The sequence below is a fragment of the Sinohyriopsis cumingii genome, unplaced genomic scaffold (assembly GCF_028554795.1).
Source record: "Sinohyriopsis cumingii isolate HCF-2022 unplaced genomic scaffold, ASM2855479v2 utg000233l, whole genome shotgun sequence".
Classification (NCBI taxonomy): domain Eukaryota; kingdom Metazoa; phylum Mollusca; class Bivalvia; order Unionida; family Unionidae; genus Sinohyriopsis; species Sinohyriopsis cumingii.
The window spans coordinates 306388-319305 of record NW_028315880.1 but is presented as its reverse complement, the minus strand read 5'-3'; the positions used below and the strand labels follow the sequence as shown (position 1 = coordinate 319305).

The window sequence follows — 12918 nt, the reverse complement described above, 5'->3', positions numbered from 1 at the left end:
CATGTTTAATCTTCCCTGCTTTGATATCTGCAGATACAGTTCAATAGTGCGGAATAAAGTTTTTCGTTTCATTACAAATTTGGAACCAGTTTAAAGTATTTTACAACGGCTTGTTTGTGTTTAAAGCTGTTGGTGTCGGCTTTTGCCCTGTACATAATCTAATCCATCAATCAATTTATGTCACATTGAAGATAGCGTCTCTGACATACATGTTGTGTCGTTGAAAGTATTTAGAATGAAAATAGATAAACAAAATAACGCTTGCATTAAGTCATATTACAATTTAGTTTCTTCTATGATTGGAAAAGTAGAGAGACATTTTACAACAAAAGCAAATAGAAGGCAAATATTTAGTTGGGTTCGCAGATTTAATGTGTACTTGAAATATTATCACATTAAGTAATGCATATAACATTTAAAGCATATATTATAAGGTTTCTTTCGCTTTTTGCCCGATCACTTATTTTGTTTAATTTTGCATCTATCCAGCAATTGTTTATTACTTACCTTGTTTTCAGTGCGGTTGACACCCACAAGAAATGTCGTGTAGGATAGAAAAAGCGCCAGACATATATTCATCAGAATACATACTCTTCTGGATTTCACGTGCCTGTATAATAAGCAAACGAAAAAACCCAAAAAACTAAGAATAAATTACCAGATGCAAATTAAAAAATTAAAATAAAATTTATATAAACAAAACTGCATATATAATAATATAATCTCGTCTAAAAGTTACTCAAGTTTATTACCATACTATATGTACCTAACATAGAGTACTCTCCTGGCTGCAAGCAGTTGTGTGTTATTGAATACAAATGGTAGATAGACGCAAGACGAAACATACCGTTACTTTCTTAATGCACTTTTATTTGTTTTCAAATAAATTCGAATGATTAAATAGATACAGATAAAACTTGACAAGGGAAATAGTACGTGTTCACTTAATTACATTCTCTATAGATTATTGAATGTAACATTAGATTTTATATAAATGGATGTATATTAACAAACTTGATTGATGAATTCTACATCAACAACAAATGCTTCGAAAAAGTCAGTATGTTTGTACCTCCAGATCCGTAAATGTCCCAGGAGAGTAAGCATCAGACATATTAACGACACAGAACAACCGACAGCAGAAATGATACTAAGCGAAATAGTATGTTCCGGATAAAGTGCCTAAACAAAAAGAGAACAAGGTGTATTTCGATTGTATCCTAAATAGAATGTTTGCATTATGTGGATATTTATAATCTATTTTAATCATTTCCTCAACAAATAGTTAAATCCTGGTTGGTACAAGGTAGTACTCTCAATATTTGCACAAATGTTTACTTACGCCTTGTTCATATTTATCTTTAATTTAATTGAATTGCTTTTTCTTTATGACATTCAGTGCAATCTTGATTTAAAAGGAGCAAAATCCCCCAACCCCCGATAAAAACCCGTATGAATGTTTGCAGAACATGACTCCGTATTGCCAGGAAATCGTCGCTGCATATAATGTTTAACAATAAAAACGAATAGGTAAATGTCTCTGCATATGAATGTTGCTGATTCAATCATAAATACTATTTAATAATATTAAGGCGTTCGTATTGCTTGCATACGTTGAGGGTTAAAGCTCTAGATGGCATGACCCACATACACATACTACTCCTTGCAACAGAAAACACTTTATAAGTGCGCAAATACGAGTGCGTTATATCTGCTAACATTAACGCTATTATCTATCTACCGATCACCTCTTACCCCTTGAAAAATGGCTCAGGATCGAAATCCGAAATTAATTACACAAATCAATATGGGACGCACTACAGTGAGGACATTTAACAGTTTCTTATAACTATTTCATTTATTAATTATCATTGATCTCAAAGCTGGTTCCTTTTCTAGAATATAAAGTGGATTGGATGGATTTGAACATTTTGTACATGGTTATCATATGTAAAACTAATGCTAATAGCATGGTGAACTTCACCCAATCGGTTTCAAAAAATGGGAATAATTACCAGACGGTTATAGGCATCGCAATATACAAGGTATTATAACATTGAGGTAATAATCCGAAATGCAATGCATGAGCTTCGGGAATCTAAACCAGATGAACAATGAACTGAACACGTACCTCAGACGGGGCCATGAGAATAGCAAAGTTGGTTAAATGATCACATTCACAAACAGTACCATTCGAGTTACTCGATACAACATAACATCCATCATTTGACCAAGCACCGTCTCCGTCAGAACTAGAATTATAAAGAAGATGGTAGTAAGTTTAATCGGTTGTCAAACGTTTACTTGGGATATGATCATATTGTCCTTTTGTGGAAAGTAATACATCTAAATTTAGAAGGGACAAGAATGGATTCACACATTAACAAATATCAACATTTTCTAAAATTGTTTAAGGTAAAAACCGTATTACCGTATTAGGTTATTAAAATCAAAGGCGCTAATAATCGTTTCACGGTATGGGCTACATAATATATACTTTCGTTTCCGTATTTATCACTATACCGGAAGGTTAGGTAATTTTTTGTGTCAAAACAATGTTACAATATGACATTATATAACACGTCGTGAAAATATTTACCTTGAACAAATCGGTACAAAGCTGAATGTTGATGCATCAAAATAACATTATACTTTTGTTCTAGGAATGTTTTTGGATCTAATGGTTTCCTCTTGAGAACATTGTCAAGCCATAATATTCATCAACTGTCCTCACCACCCAATAATAAAATATAATTTACATGCTCAGATTTATAAAAAGGATGATTTTACATTCCAAAACTGACGCCACAATCTTCAAAAGAGTATCATTATCTTCCTTCGTAATGTTTGAAGTATCTAAAACCTCTCTTAAAAACATCGAATTAAGCGTAAATAATAATAGTGTGCATACTGAAATGACGAAATGAAACTTGAAATACTGTCGTTCGGGTCCACACAATAAATAAATCGGTATTTCAATAAGTTTAGATGGATATGATCCCTTTAAATAAGCCAGGTGTAAATTGGAATGAAAAATACAACTATTGCTTTTATTTCTCAAAATTTTACTAGACAGCGATCTCGTTTTCTTCGGTTTTATTCGTTTGATATTGACCAGAATAATATAAGTTCATGAACTTACATTACACACGTTTCAAGAAAAGTCTAAAAGCCTCAAGGTGCCGATCCTCCTTCTCAATATCAGCCCTTTTAAGCAACTATATTTGTCATAATCATAATGAAGATAACCATATATATATATATATATATATATATATATATATATATATATATATATATATATATATATATATATATATATATATATATATATATATATATGGTACAATGACATAGTATAACAGTTTCAGTAAAATCAATAAGAATATAATGAATCAGAGACACCGAAGTTATTGCTGAAGAAATGATTTTACGGTACTAAATTTATCAACCTTTCCTAGAAATGAATAAACGGCTGAACTCGATTAGAATCATGAACAAGACAAAACTATTCCTCTAGAAAGGAATTAATAATCCATCACAGCAAACGTTATCTTACGAACAATTCAGAAGTGTGCAAGACCTCCACCACAAAATTCATTTTTCTGCATATTCAAACATATCAGACCGCATAGGCTTTAATCTGTCAAAGCACATATATTTCCATCGATAATACATAGTAATATAAAAAAGAAGTAAGAAAAGCAAGAAAACAAAAGGTGCTGGCTCAGGTAAAGTAAATGTACCTCGCATTAAATTTCCAATAGCTGCAACGTGGATTCGTAAAGTTAGTCTGGAATATACAATTTGAATGAAGAAAAACAAACGTTAGAAGCATAACACGTCTTTAGTCGTGTGATAGATTTTTCAACTGGACAAAAATCATCTAAAAACAATACAATCAACCTTTGTTTGATATAGATGAAAATCTATAAAATGTATAACCTACTACTGATAATAAATAATTATAAATATGAACAGATATCCATGAACACACTTACTTGGGTGCATATAAAGTCATGTGTAGTTCGAACCCAGTACCAGTGCATCTACATTGTCTTAGGCAAGATTATGAGAAGAGGTTCATATGATATTATATACGCAATCTTTCAATGATTAGAGAACTCATACTCACATCAAAGGTTTTAAAGGTAAGGTGAATAGGCTTATGTAATTTCACAGGTTTTGGAGTCAACTGTAGCGACAATATCTCTGGACCAATATCAAGTCGCATATCAACTAGCTTCCTGTAACGAAAATGTGAGACTCATACAAGGAGTTCATATACAATAAATAAAAAAACTATTTTAAAAAGAATATATATATATATATATATATATATATATATATATATATATATATATATATATATATATATATATATATATATATATATATATATATATGTGTGTGTGTGTGTGTGTGTGTGTGTGTGTGTGTGTGTGTGTGTGTGTAATGTAATTTAGACAACAGCCAATGTCTTCGGTTTGAAAGTGGTGATAAATACAAGGTATATGCACGTAAAATGTAGCAAACTATCAGATAATTACTGATGAGATTACAGTTTAATACCATGTGACTGATGATTGTTGACGTCCTTGTGTTTCATATCCAGGTCTTCATCTGTTTGTTACTTTCTGATTATGTTGGTGTTTTAAGACTTTCATGTGAATTTAAACGTTTGTAATGCCTTGTATATATAATGCAGTAAAGGCAATTCTTATCTGACTATACCATACTACCATGCTCAGTGCGTATCGATGCCCGCAATGGGAAAGAATAAATCAATATTTAAATAAAATAAGTGTTTGGTAAGATCGATAATAAACAACAATTTAAAAACACTACTGAATGGTGATTTTGGATAGCATAAGCAAAATGTTTCAGAATATATTTGTTGAAATGAATTATAAGCTAGAGGATGCAAAAATGTTTCTTCCGATATGGATGACTTGAAGAGTAGATTGAATGAGGTAGAAACCAGCATGCAGTTTCATTCTGGAATTATTAGCGAGCTAGAGCGAACGCATATGCTCATGGAGAACAAATAATAAAGCAATGAAACCTCGGCCTCAGACAAAATACAAATGGTTCAAATGATGATATTTTAAAAGCACAGCAGAAAATAATATGTTTTGTTTATGTAATACCACGCCAGGTCTCAGATAAAAATATTCACAGTTGTTCGATCTTTTGTTGTGGAAAAAGAAGCATTAAAGTCTGAATATTTTGAAAATATGATTTGTACACTTTAACGATCTACCAAACTATAAACAAGGACCGTAACCAATAATGGTAAAGTTTAATCATTTTAAGGACAGGGTGGCAGAGTTGAATATGCTAACACTTGGGGAAAATACATCTTATTTGGTAATTCACCTCCAGTCATAAAAAGATCTGTGAAAGGTAGGGCATGTTTTAGGAGACCTATCAATCAGTGGGCTGAAAACAAGAATCAGGTGAGAGGGTTTTTCCTTATCTCCTATACAGGCCAATAGGAAAACATGCATCAATTTATAATAAAGAATAATTACTTATAAATCAACTATATAGTAATCATGAACAAGTGTGAAATAAGTAAGAATAATTATTTTCCGTTAGAATTCAGGACCCAGATATTGATGTTCATGACTTAATCAAATTCGAATTTCAGATGCTGCTTGAGAAAATGTCGTCACCAGAATCATGAATTTCTTATAATTATGTGGTACAAGTGGACGTTACATCCTTTTGAGAACATATATAGTCCATGCAGCGAAATCAGCCCACTACACTACTAAGATCATGCAAAGTTCCAGCTGCTAAGAGCTCTTCGAGATTACTACCAAACTAATGTCAAGGAACAAATCAAGACCACTTCCAACTACCTCCTCTCCAGTCGACCTTCCGGACATACTTGCAAATTTCTTCTGTGACAAAGTACAAGCCATTAGAGGTAAGCTTGAAGCCACAATTTCAATTGAATCGTCGTCACCATACAGTTGGGATACAGAATTTGAGCAGCAACCATTAGCAGCATTTGAACCTGTCTCTATGGATTTCGTACGTACAATCCTGATGAAGAGGGCACCAAACTCATGTGAACGTGATCCAATTCCATCATCAATGCTGCTTGAGTGCTTAGATCCAGTATTGCCTTCACTAACTGATGTTATTAATACCTCTCTCATCCGGAGAATTACCATCATTTTTCAAAACTGCCATTGTAAAGCCTCTGCTGAAGAAACCAACACTAGACCATAACGATTTAAAGAACTACCGCCCAGTTTCTAATCTCCTATTCATATCACAAATCTTAGAAAAGGTTGTTCTATCCCGGCTTGTATCTCATCTAAATTCAAACAGTTTTTTAGCAATGTACAATCGGCATATCGCCCTTGCCACAATACTGAAACTACTCTTCTCAACGTAGTTAATGACATTCTATATGCGTTGGATAGTGGAAAGATTGCATTCCTCAACCTCCTTGATTTGTCTGCAGCATTTGACACAATAGACCATGATATATTACTTCACCGTCTCCAGCATGTATTTGGCATTCATGATACAGCATTACTGCGGCTTAGTTCTACTTGGTCAACAGGACACAAATTGTATCTGCAAATGGAATACACTTCAGTTGATCTATGTTGTGGTGTTCCACAGGGGTCTGTTCTTGGACCTGTTCTCTTCATTATGTACACTCATTCACTCTCAAGTGTCATAGATCATTATGCAGTATCTCACCAGTTGTACGCTGATGACACGCAAATATACAAATCTTGCCACCCAACTGAAGTTGATGCTACCATCCAAGGTGTAGAGAGGTGCATTTCTGATGTGAAATCATGGATGACATGTAACAAGCTGCAGATTAATGATGATAAAACTGAGACCATTCTAATCACAACACAAAGACTTTCTCATTCACATTCTTTACCTCAAACAACAAATATCAGCAACACCAACATTAAATTCACACAATCAGTACGAAACCTAGGTATTACTCTGGACAGTACTCTCACATTACACCAACATGTCATGAACATATGCAAGGCTGCATATCTTGAGCTGAGACGCATCAGCTCAGTTTGCAAATATCTTTCAATTTGATGCCATTAAAACACTTGTGTGTTCATTAGCACTTTCAAAACGTGACTATTATAACTCAATTCTGTCTGGTTCATCTCAATATCTACTCCAGAAACTTCAAAAAGTTCAAAACACAGCTGATGGGATCATACTTAGAGTACCACGATCAGAGCACACCTCCCCGCTGCTCTGTACCCTACACTGGATATCCATTCGATACAGAATCAAACACAAACTCTTTTGTCTGTGCTACGTTTCACTGTCGGACTCTAGTCCAACATACCTATCCAATCTCACCCATGTGTACACACCAACAAGATACTATAATTGTGCTCCTCTTCTGACAATCGTATACTCATTATTCACACTATGAAAACAAAGTCATATGGACAGCGTTCTTTTGCATACCAGGGCCAAGCAACGTGGAATGAATTGCCCACGGAACATAGACACAAAGACACAGTGATCACATTCAAGAGGGCTCTCAAAACTCACTTAGTTCGACTGCAAGAACAAACTTAAAGACCTAATAATATTTCCTACCTGAAATATTCTCGGCATGTTTTTTAATTTTTAATGTTTTTCTAATTTCTTCGTGGTTGTTTTTGTAATAATATTATTATATGTTTTTTGTCTTTTAGCGTTGTCAAATGTTGTAAAGCGCGTAGAGCTTCTAAAGATTAGGCGCTATACAAATTCCTCATTATTATTATTATTATTATTATTATTATTATTATTATTATTATTATTATATAATAGCAAATTTAATCATGATTTTCAATCAAAGGTTAAATCATTTCATGCAATATTTTCGGACAAAATATAGAAACAATACCTCCAGGAGAGGACATTAGATGTTTGTTTTCTGATTATATTTCTTCATGTGGAAAAAATCGAAAATGACAAAATAACATTCTGAAGAATATGTTGCTCACATATCTGAAGTATCTATTTACAAGAAAACATAGAACGTTAAAACAAAAACCCTTTTAGTATAGGAAAATTAGGAATCAGAAATATTGTGACAATCGTGATAATTCACACTCAGTGAGCATTAAAAAGAAACATTTGATATAATATGGAAGAGAACATCAAAGGGGTTAAAGAGCTAAAGGGCTTGACGAAGGAAAAAAGTTTTAAAAAGTATTTCGGCACCATGAAGGACAGAACTTAAGCTCGCTAAATGATGTTTATGTTAATAAAGAAATATCCCAGACAATAACTCACAAGGAAAATTTACAAACACACACCACCAACTTCCAGGAAATGTGCAAAAAGAAGAAAGTAGACTCCATCAATTTAAATGAATGGTTTAATAATATGAATTCCGAAATCAGTTAATTTGGACACACTATGACTAGAAAACCTATTTCTTGTGCGGAGCTTTACGATGATTGTAACATGTGGTTTACAGTAAGGTCCGAGTTCAGATGGACCGGGTTTTTAACATTTTTTGGAGTTTTATATGTTTTTCCTTCTCAGATTCATAAACTATGGTTTATCGTCAAAATGGAAACAAATTTCGAAGTTATCTTCACAATTATCACTAATTTTCACTTGTTTCGGCTAGACTATAATACAATTAGCTACTTAATTGTTTTTTTAGAAAGATATTTCCTGCTCATGGATCAATTTGAAAATACTGTTTCATTCGGTACACATGATTTATTGTTTTAGAAATCCCCATATGGACTTTTAAATAAGAATTGCTTGGTAAACAGGCTTAGAAATGTTAGCGACTTACTGGATGCTCGTAGACAGCGGTTTATTATGAATCTTTTTGAGCTTTTCTCTATCCAAACAAATAGCCTAATGTATCGTGGATTAAAAATCAAAATCAGACAAAAGTTGGAATTACATAAACTGAAAACTTATCAGATACTTTCTTCTATTCTAAACGATGACTTTACATTGTAACTGATAACAGTGCACTACAAACGTATTTACAAAGTTAATTAATAATGAGGAAATTTCTACCTCAAGTAGCTCGTGGTAAGGAGAAATAGATCAAATATAACATAGTGATTGGCAATACATTTTCTCTCTTACATTCAGCTTAACGAAATGTACATAAATAAGGTATTTTCAGAATCAAGATTACGGAATTAGTGTTATTTAAAATAGGTTTACAGTATTGTTAATTTGTGAATTTTTTAGGTTGCTTCCTGAATCCATATGCAATATGTCTTGGCAATATAACAATGTTCACATGTTTAGTACAGCTTTTATGTCTCTGATTACTACTAAATATATTTTTGCACACAATAATATTTTAACCAAAGAAAATGTGTGCCTATTCCATGCAAAATGTTATGTTTAGAAGTTCAAATATTTTAAAACTCATCCTCATAAATTACATTTTAAACACGCCTAAAACCTTGTGTTTTGTTGAAATATGAAATGTTTTAATTTCTTCAAAGACGAGACGTTTGCGAAGAATAGAACAATTTACCTAAATGTGTTTTACTAAATACAAGTTGTCTCTAAAAAAAAATATATGATTTGTATATTATATAAAAACCTTACAAATTTGCTCTAAGCGTGTTCGAGAAAATAATTTGTGCTAAAAATATACTTATAGTACAATATTACTATTGTCAGAAGATTACATCTAAATAATGCAAGTATATTACAGTTGGAGATATAAAGCGAACGTTACCCATGTTGAATGATTCTTTTCCGCAGGATGGCGGACACGTTCTTATAGTAAACTGCAGCATACGTATAGTTATTATCTGCAAAGAAAAATGACTTCAATAAAATTAGAATGAATGTCGCACTATATATATATATATATATATATATATATATATATATATATATATATATATATATATATATATATATATATATATATATATATATATATATATAGCCCACCTGAGACCGACTGACTGCTTTGTTTGACGTGTGATTGGCTATACACTTACTACTACAATGGAAGAATGTTCAACTTCTTAAATAATGGATCCTAGCATTCTTGTTAAGGTAAATGTTTGTTATGTACCGACTTCATAATGAAAATATCTTCACGTATCCAGCCTACCACCCTCCTTCATCACCGCATGCTTTCAGATCAAAATGTGCAACCCAAGATAAAACATTCGATTAGAAATTCAAACCACAGTCGCAAAGACTAAGCTACACTCCAATGCTCACCGCTGTAACATGCCTTAGAAGCAACTCTGTGTCCGTAAATTACATATTTGCTTCGACAGTGTGCTTCCAAGAGATGTTGTAGAATGTAATATTCATACGAAATAAAAGGTCCTTGATCTCACTATACAAGGATACGGTTGTTATTTTGAAAGAAACAACTGCATAACAAAAGATGAAAATGAAAGACAATGCATTTTATATATATTTCCTCATTAAATAAACGCTTGACTCGTTTAGTGCCTTGTGCTGTTATTCGATGTAGGCTTCACCAAATGGTATATAATGACGTACGGTCCTTTGAATTCAGTAATGATCAGGATGGAATTATTTGTATATTTACACGACTTTATATAGTGTTAAACATACTTTTTCAAGCAAATAAAAATCTATTGAATACTTGTATTAATATGTGGTTGTCAGACGGAATTCTAAGTCAGCATGTATCTAAGTCAGCATGTACCTGTTCATTCTAACTTTGTAAATGAATGCTTACCACTCGTTCGATATCGTCAGTTGAGTCGCATGTCGTAAATATTTTTTCTTATTCTCTATAGTACAAGATAATCGTTTATTGAAATGTAAATTCATAATGTCAGCGGCAAGAGCTAGTGGAAATTTTTTAATGACCATCAAGCCACTTGTTCAATATATTTACTTGTACCAAAGAATATATTAGATCACAAATTTCTTAAACGTATCATTCATGCAAATTTTCACATTCTCTGAAACATGCCAATCTTTAATAACAATTGCGATGTTCATAAATATAGAAGCTTCTATGAGAATGATGTGAAAAAAGAAATATATCCTAAATTTTCTCATTGTAATTTATGGCATCAGCACCTCTTCCCGTATTTGTCTGACATAATGTATCAGCCTACCTTCCAGTACTGGTAATACAAATCCTGTGTTTAACTCCCTAGTCCCTTGAGATGAATTTTTCTTAATTCGGGGGAACTCTAATGGGAGTTTATATCCAATTTCAGCATCTGAAAAGAGAAATCGATTACACCTTGGAAATGAAAAATATAAAGTAATTATCGCATGTTATTTACTGAGAATTGATTTTTGGAAGCAACAAAAATATAAATCTAAGTTTTGAAATCTTTCAAATTAGAAAAGTATGCACACGAATATAAATCAAAGAAGAAAAAAATATGTGTGTGTGTGTGTGTGTGTGTTTGTGTGTGTGTGTGTGTATGATGCAATTCTTATCATTGAATCGTTTTCAAAAATATCAAGAACATTTAGCAGGTCTAATACATGTAAATTATCTATCTATCCATATATACTCTCAATGATTCTTTAATATGATGCAGGAAGCATATGATTAATTTATATATTTAGTATACGTTTCACACATGTGACGTCATAAATGTTATTAAATGTAATACTAATGTGCAAAACATATTGCTCTATCTTTCCGTATTAGAGATTTATAATACTTTGGGCGTGATAATGTTTCGGACGGAGTGGAAATATACTTACATAATTTGTAAACGTGGAGAAAGATAGTGTAGAAAGAATAATGATAGTATGTTATAGAAATTAGTACCTATGCTTTTAGATTGAAATGATGTCAGATGAATGTTCCGCTTGTCTTTATTTACATGCTCAGAGATTCTTTGAACAAAGCCCTCAACTGAATTTAGCAGTACCTCTGCACCTAAATTCTTTTTCGAGATCAAATCTTGCCATGAATTCTTGTTTTTTGCATCCAGAACGTTGCTGGCTGTCTCCATAAAATTCTGAAATTGTGCACGTGAGAACAGTGATTATAAAGTATTAGATGCATTATATGTACTGCATTTATATAAAGCGGAGATTGTGAGGAAGCCAGCAAAATTAAATTAAATAAGACTCCATGTTTGCTTCTTTCACGTGGTCTGCAATCAACGTGGACCTTGTTTCTGTTGCATGCGAGGAAACGAAATACAGTGACCTAAACCTACCTGGCTTGTGCATTTCTCAATATCATAAAGCGCGCCGAATGAGGCACTATAGTTGGCATGGTAATGCAGAAAACATAAGAAGCTAAGACCGTAAGTTATTAAAGACAAAGTGAGGCAGGTTCGAAAGTTGTAACAACGGTCACTACGCCTAATATGCTTACTCCATAGATCTCGACTGTGGGGTACTGTGCACTACAATAATTCCGGGTTTACCACTAAAAGTTACCATGAAAGTATTGCAATCATACATAAATCCGCGAAGCAATTATACAAATATTTGCACGGCACAGTTGAGGATGGAAATGTGATTCATGTATTGTCCAATAACCATATAATTCAGCTAACACGTGGGCGACCACGCCCTCTAGGCTGGATGTTAAACTGTATGATACTCAGATAAGTACATTTGGCTTTCGTTACACCTTATGATAATAAATGCAAAAAGAAAGAAAGCATAAACATTACATGCATTTATGTCTGGAAAGCTTTGATGAGTAGATATATCAGTGCATTGTATTGCAAAGGTCAATGACAACGTTTTACCTCTCTTTTTCTTCATAACTTCTATTATTTTATTTTGAAATCATCGATGAAAGTATTAACAATTATTTTAGCTTTCATGCTAATTAAGATTGTACACGTCACCCGCGACCTCTCCATTCTTCCCACAATAAAATGCATCGACAGTAAAACATCCTGTCCTTAACAAAAGGTAGAAATTTCTACGTTTCATTCT

At 32.8% G+C, this 12918-nt stretch overlaps 1 protein-coding gene across 2 annotated transcripts in view; it reads right to left on the bottom strand.

The window, feature by feature from the left end:
* LOC149774392 (adhesion G protein-coupled receptor L3-like) overlaps positions 1-12918 on the bottom strand; it is a 63043-nt gene that overhangs the window by 10875 nt on the left and 39250 nt on the right. For both annotated transcript variants that reach the window (XM_089945333.1, XM_089945334.1), the window contains 8 exons: positions 11786-11978; positions 11112-11219; positions 9731-9806; positions 4136-4247; positions 3747-3793; positions 2132-2252; positions 1073-1182; positions 508-610 (listed from right to left, as the gene is read on the bottom strand). In XM_089945333.1, the coding sequence (XP_089801459.1) occupies positions 508-610; positions 1073-1182; positions 2132-2252; positions 3747-3793; positions 4136-4247; positions 9731-9806; positions 11112-11219; positions 11786-11978 (870 nt within the window). The remainder of the gene's footprint in view (positions 1-507; positions 611-1072; positions 1183-2131; positions 2253-3746; positions 3794-4135; positions 4248-9730; positions 9807-11111; positions 11220-11785; positions 11979-12918) is intronic.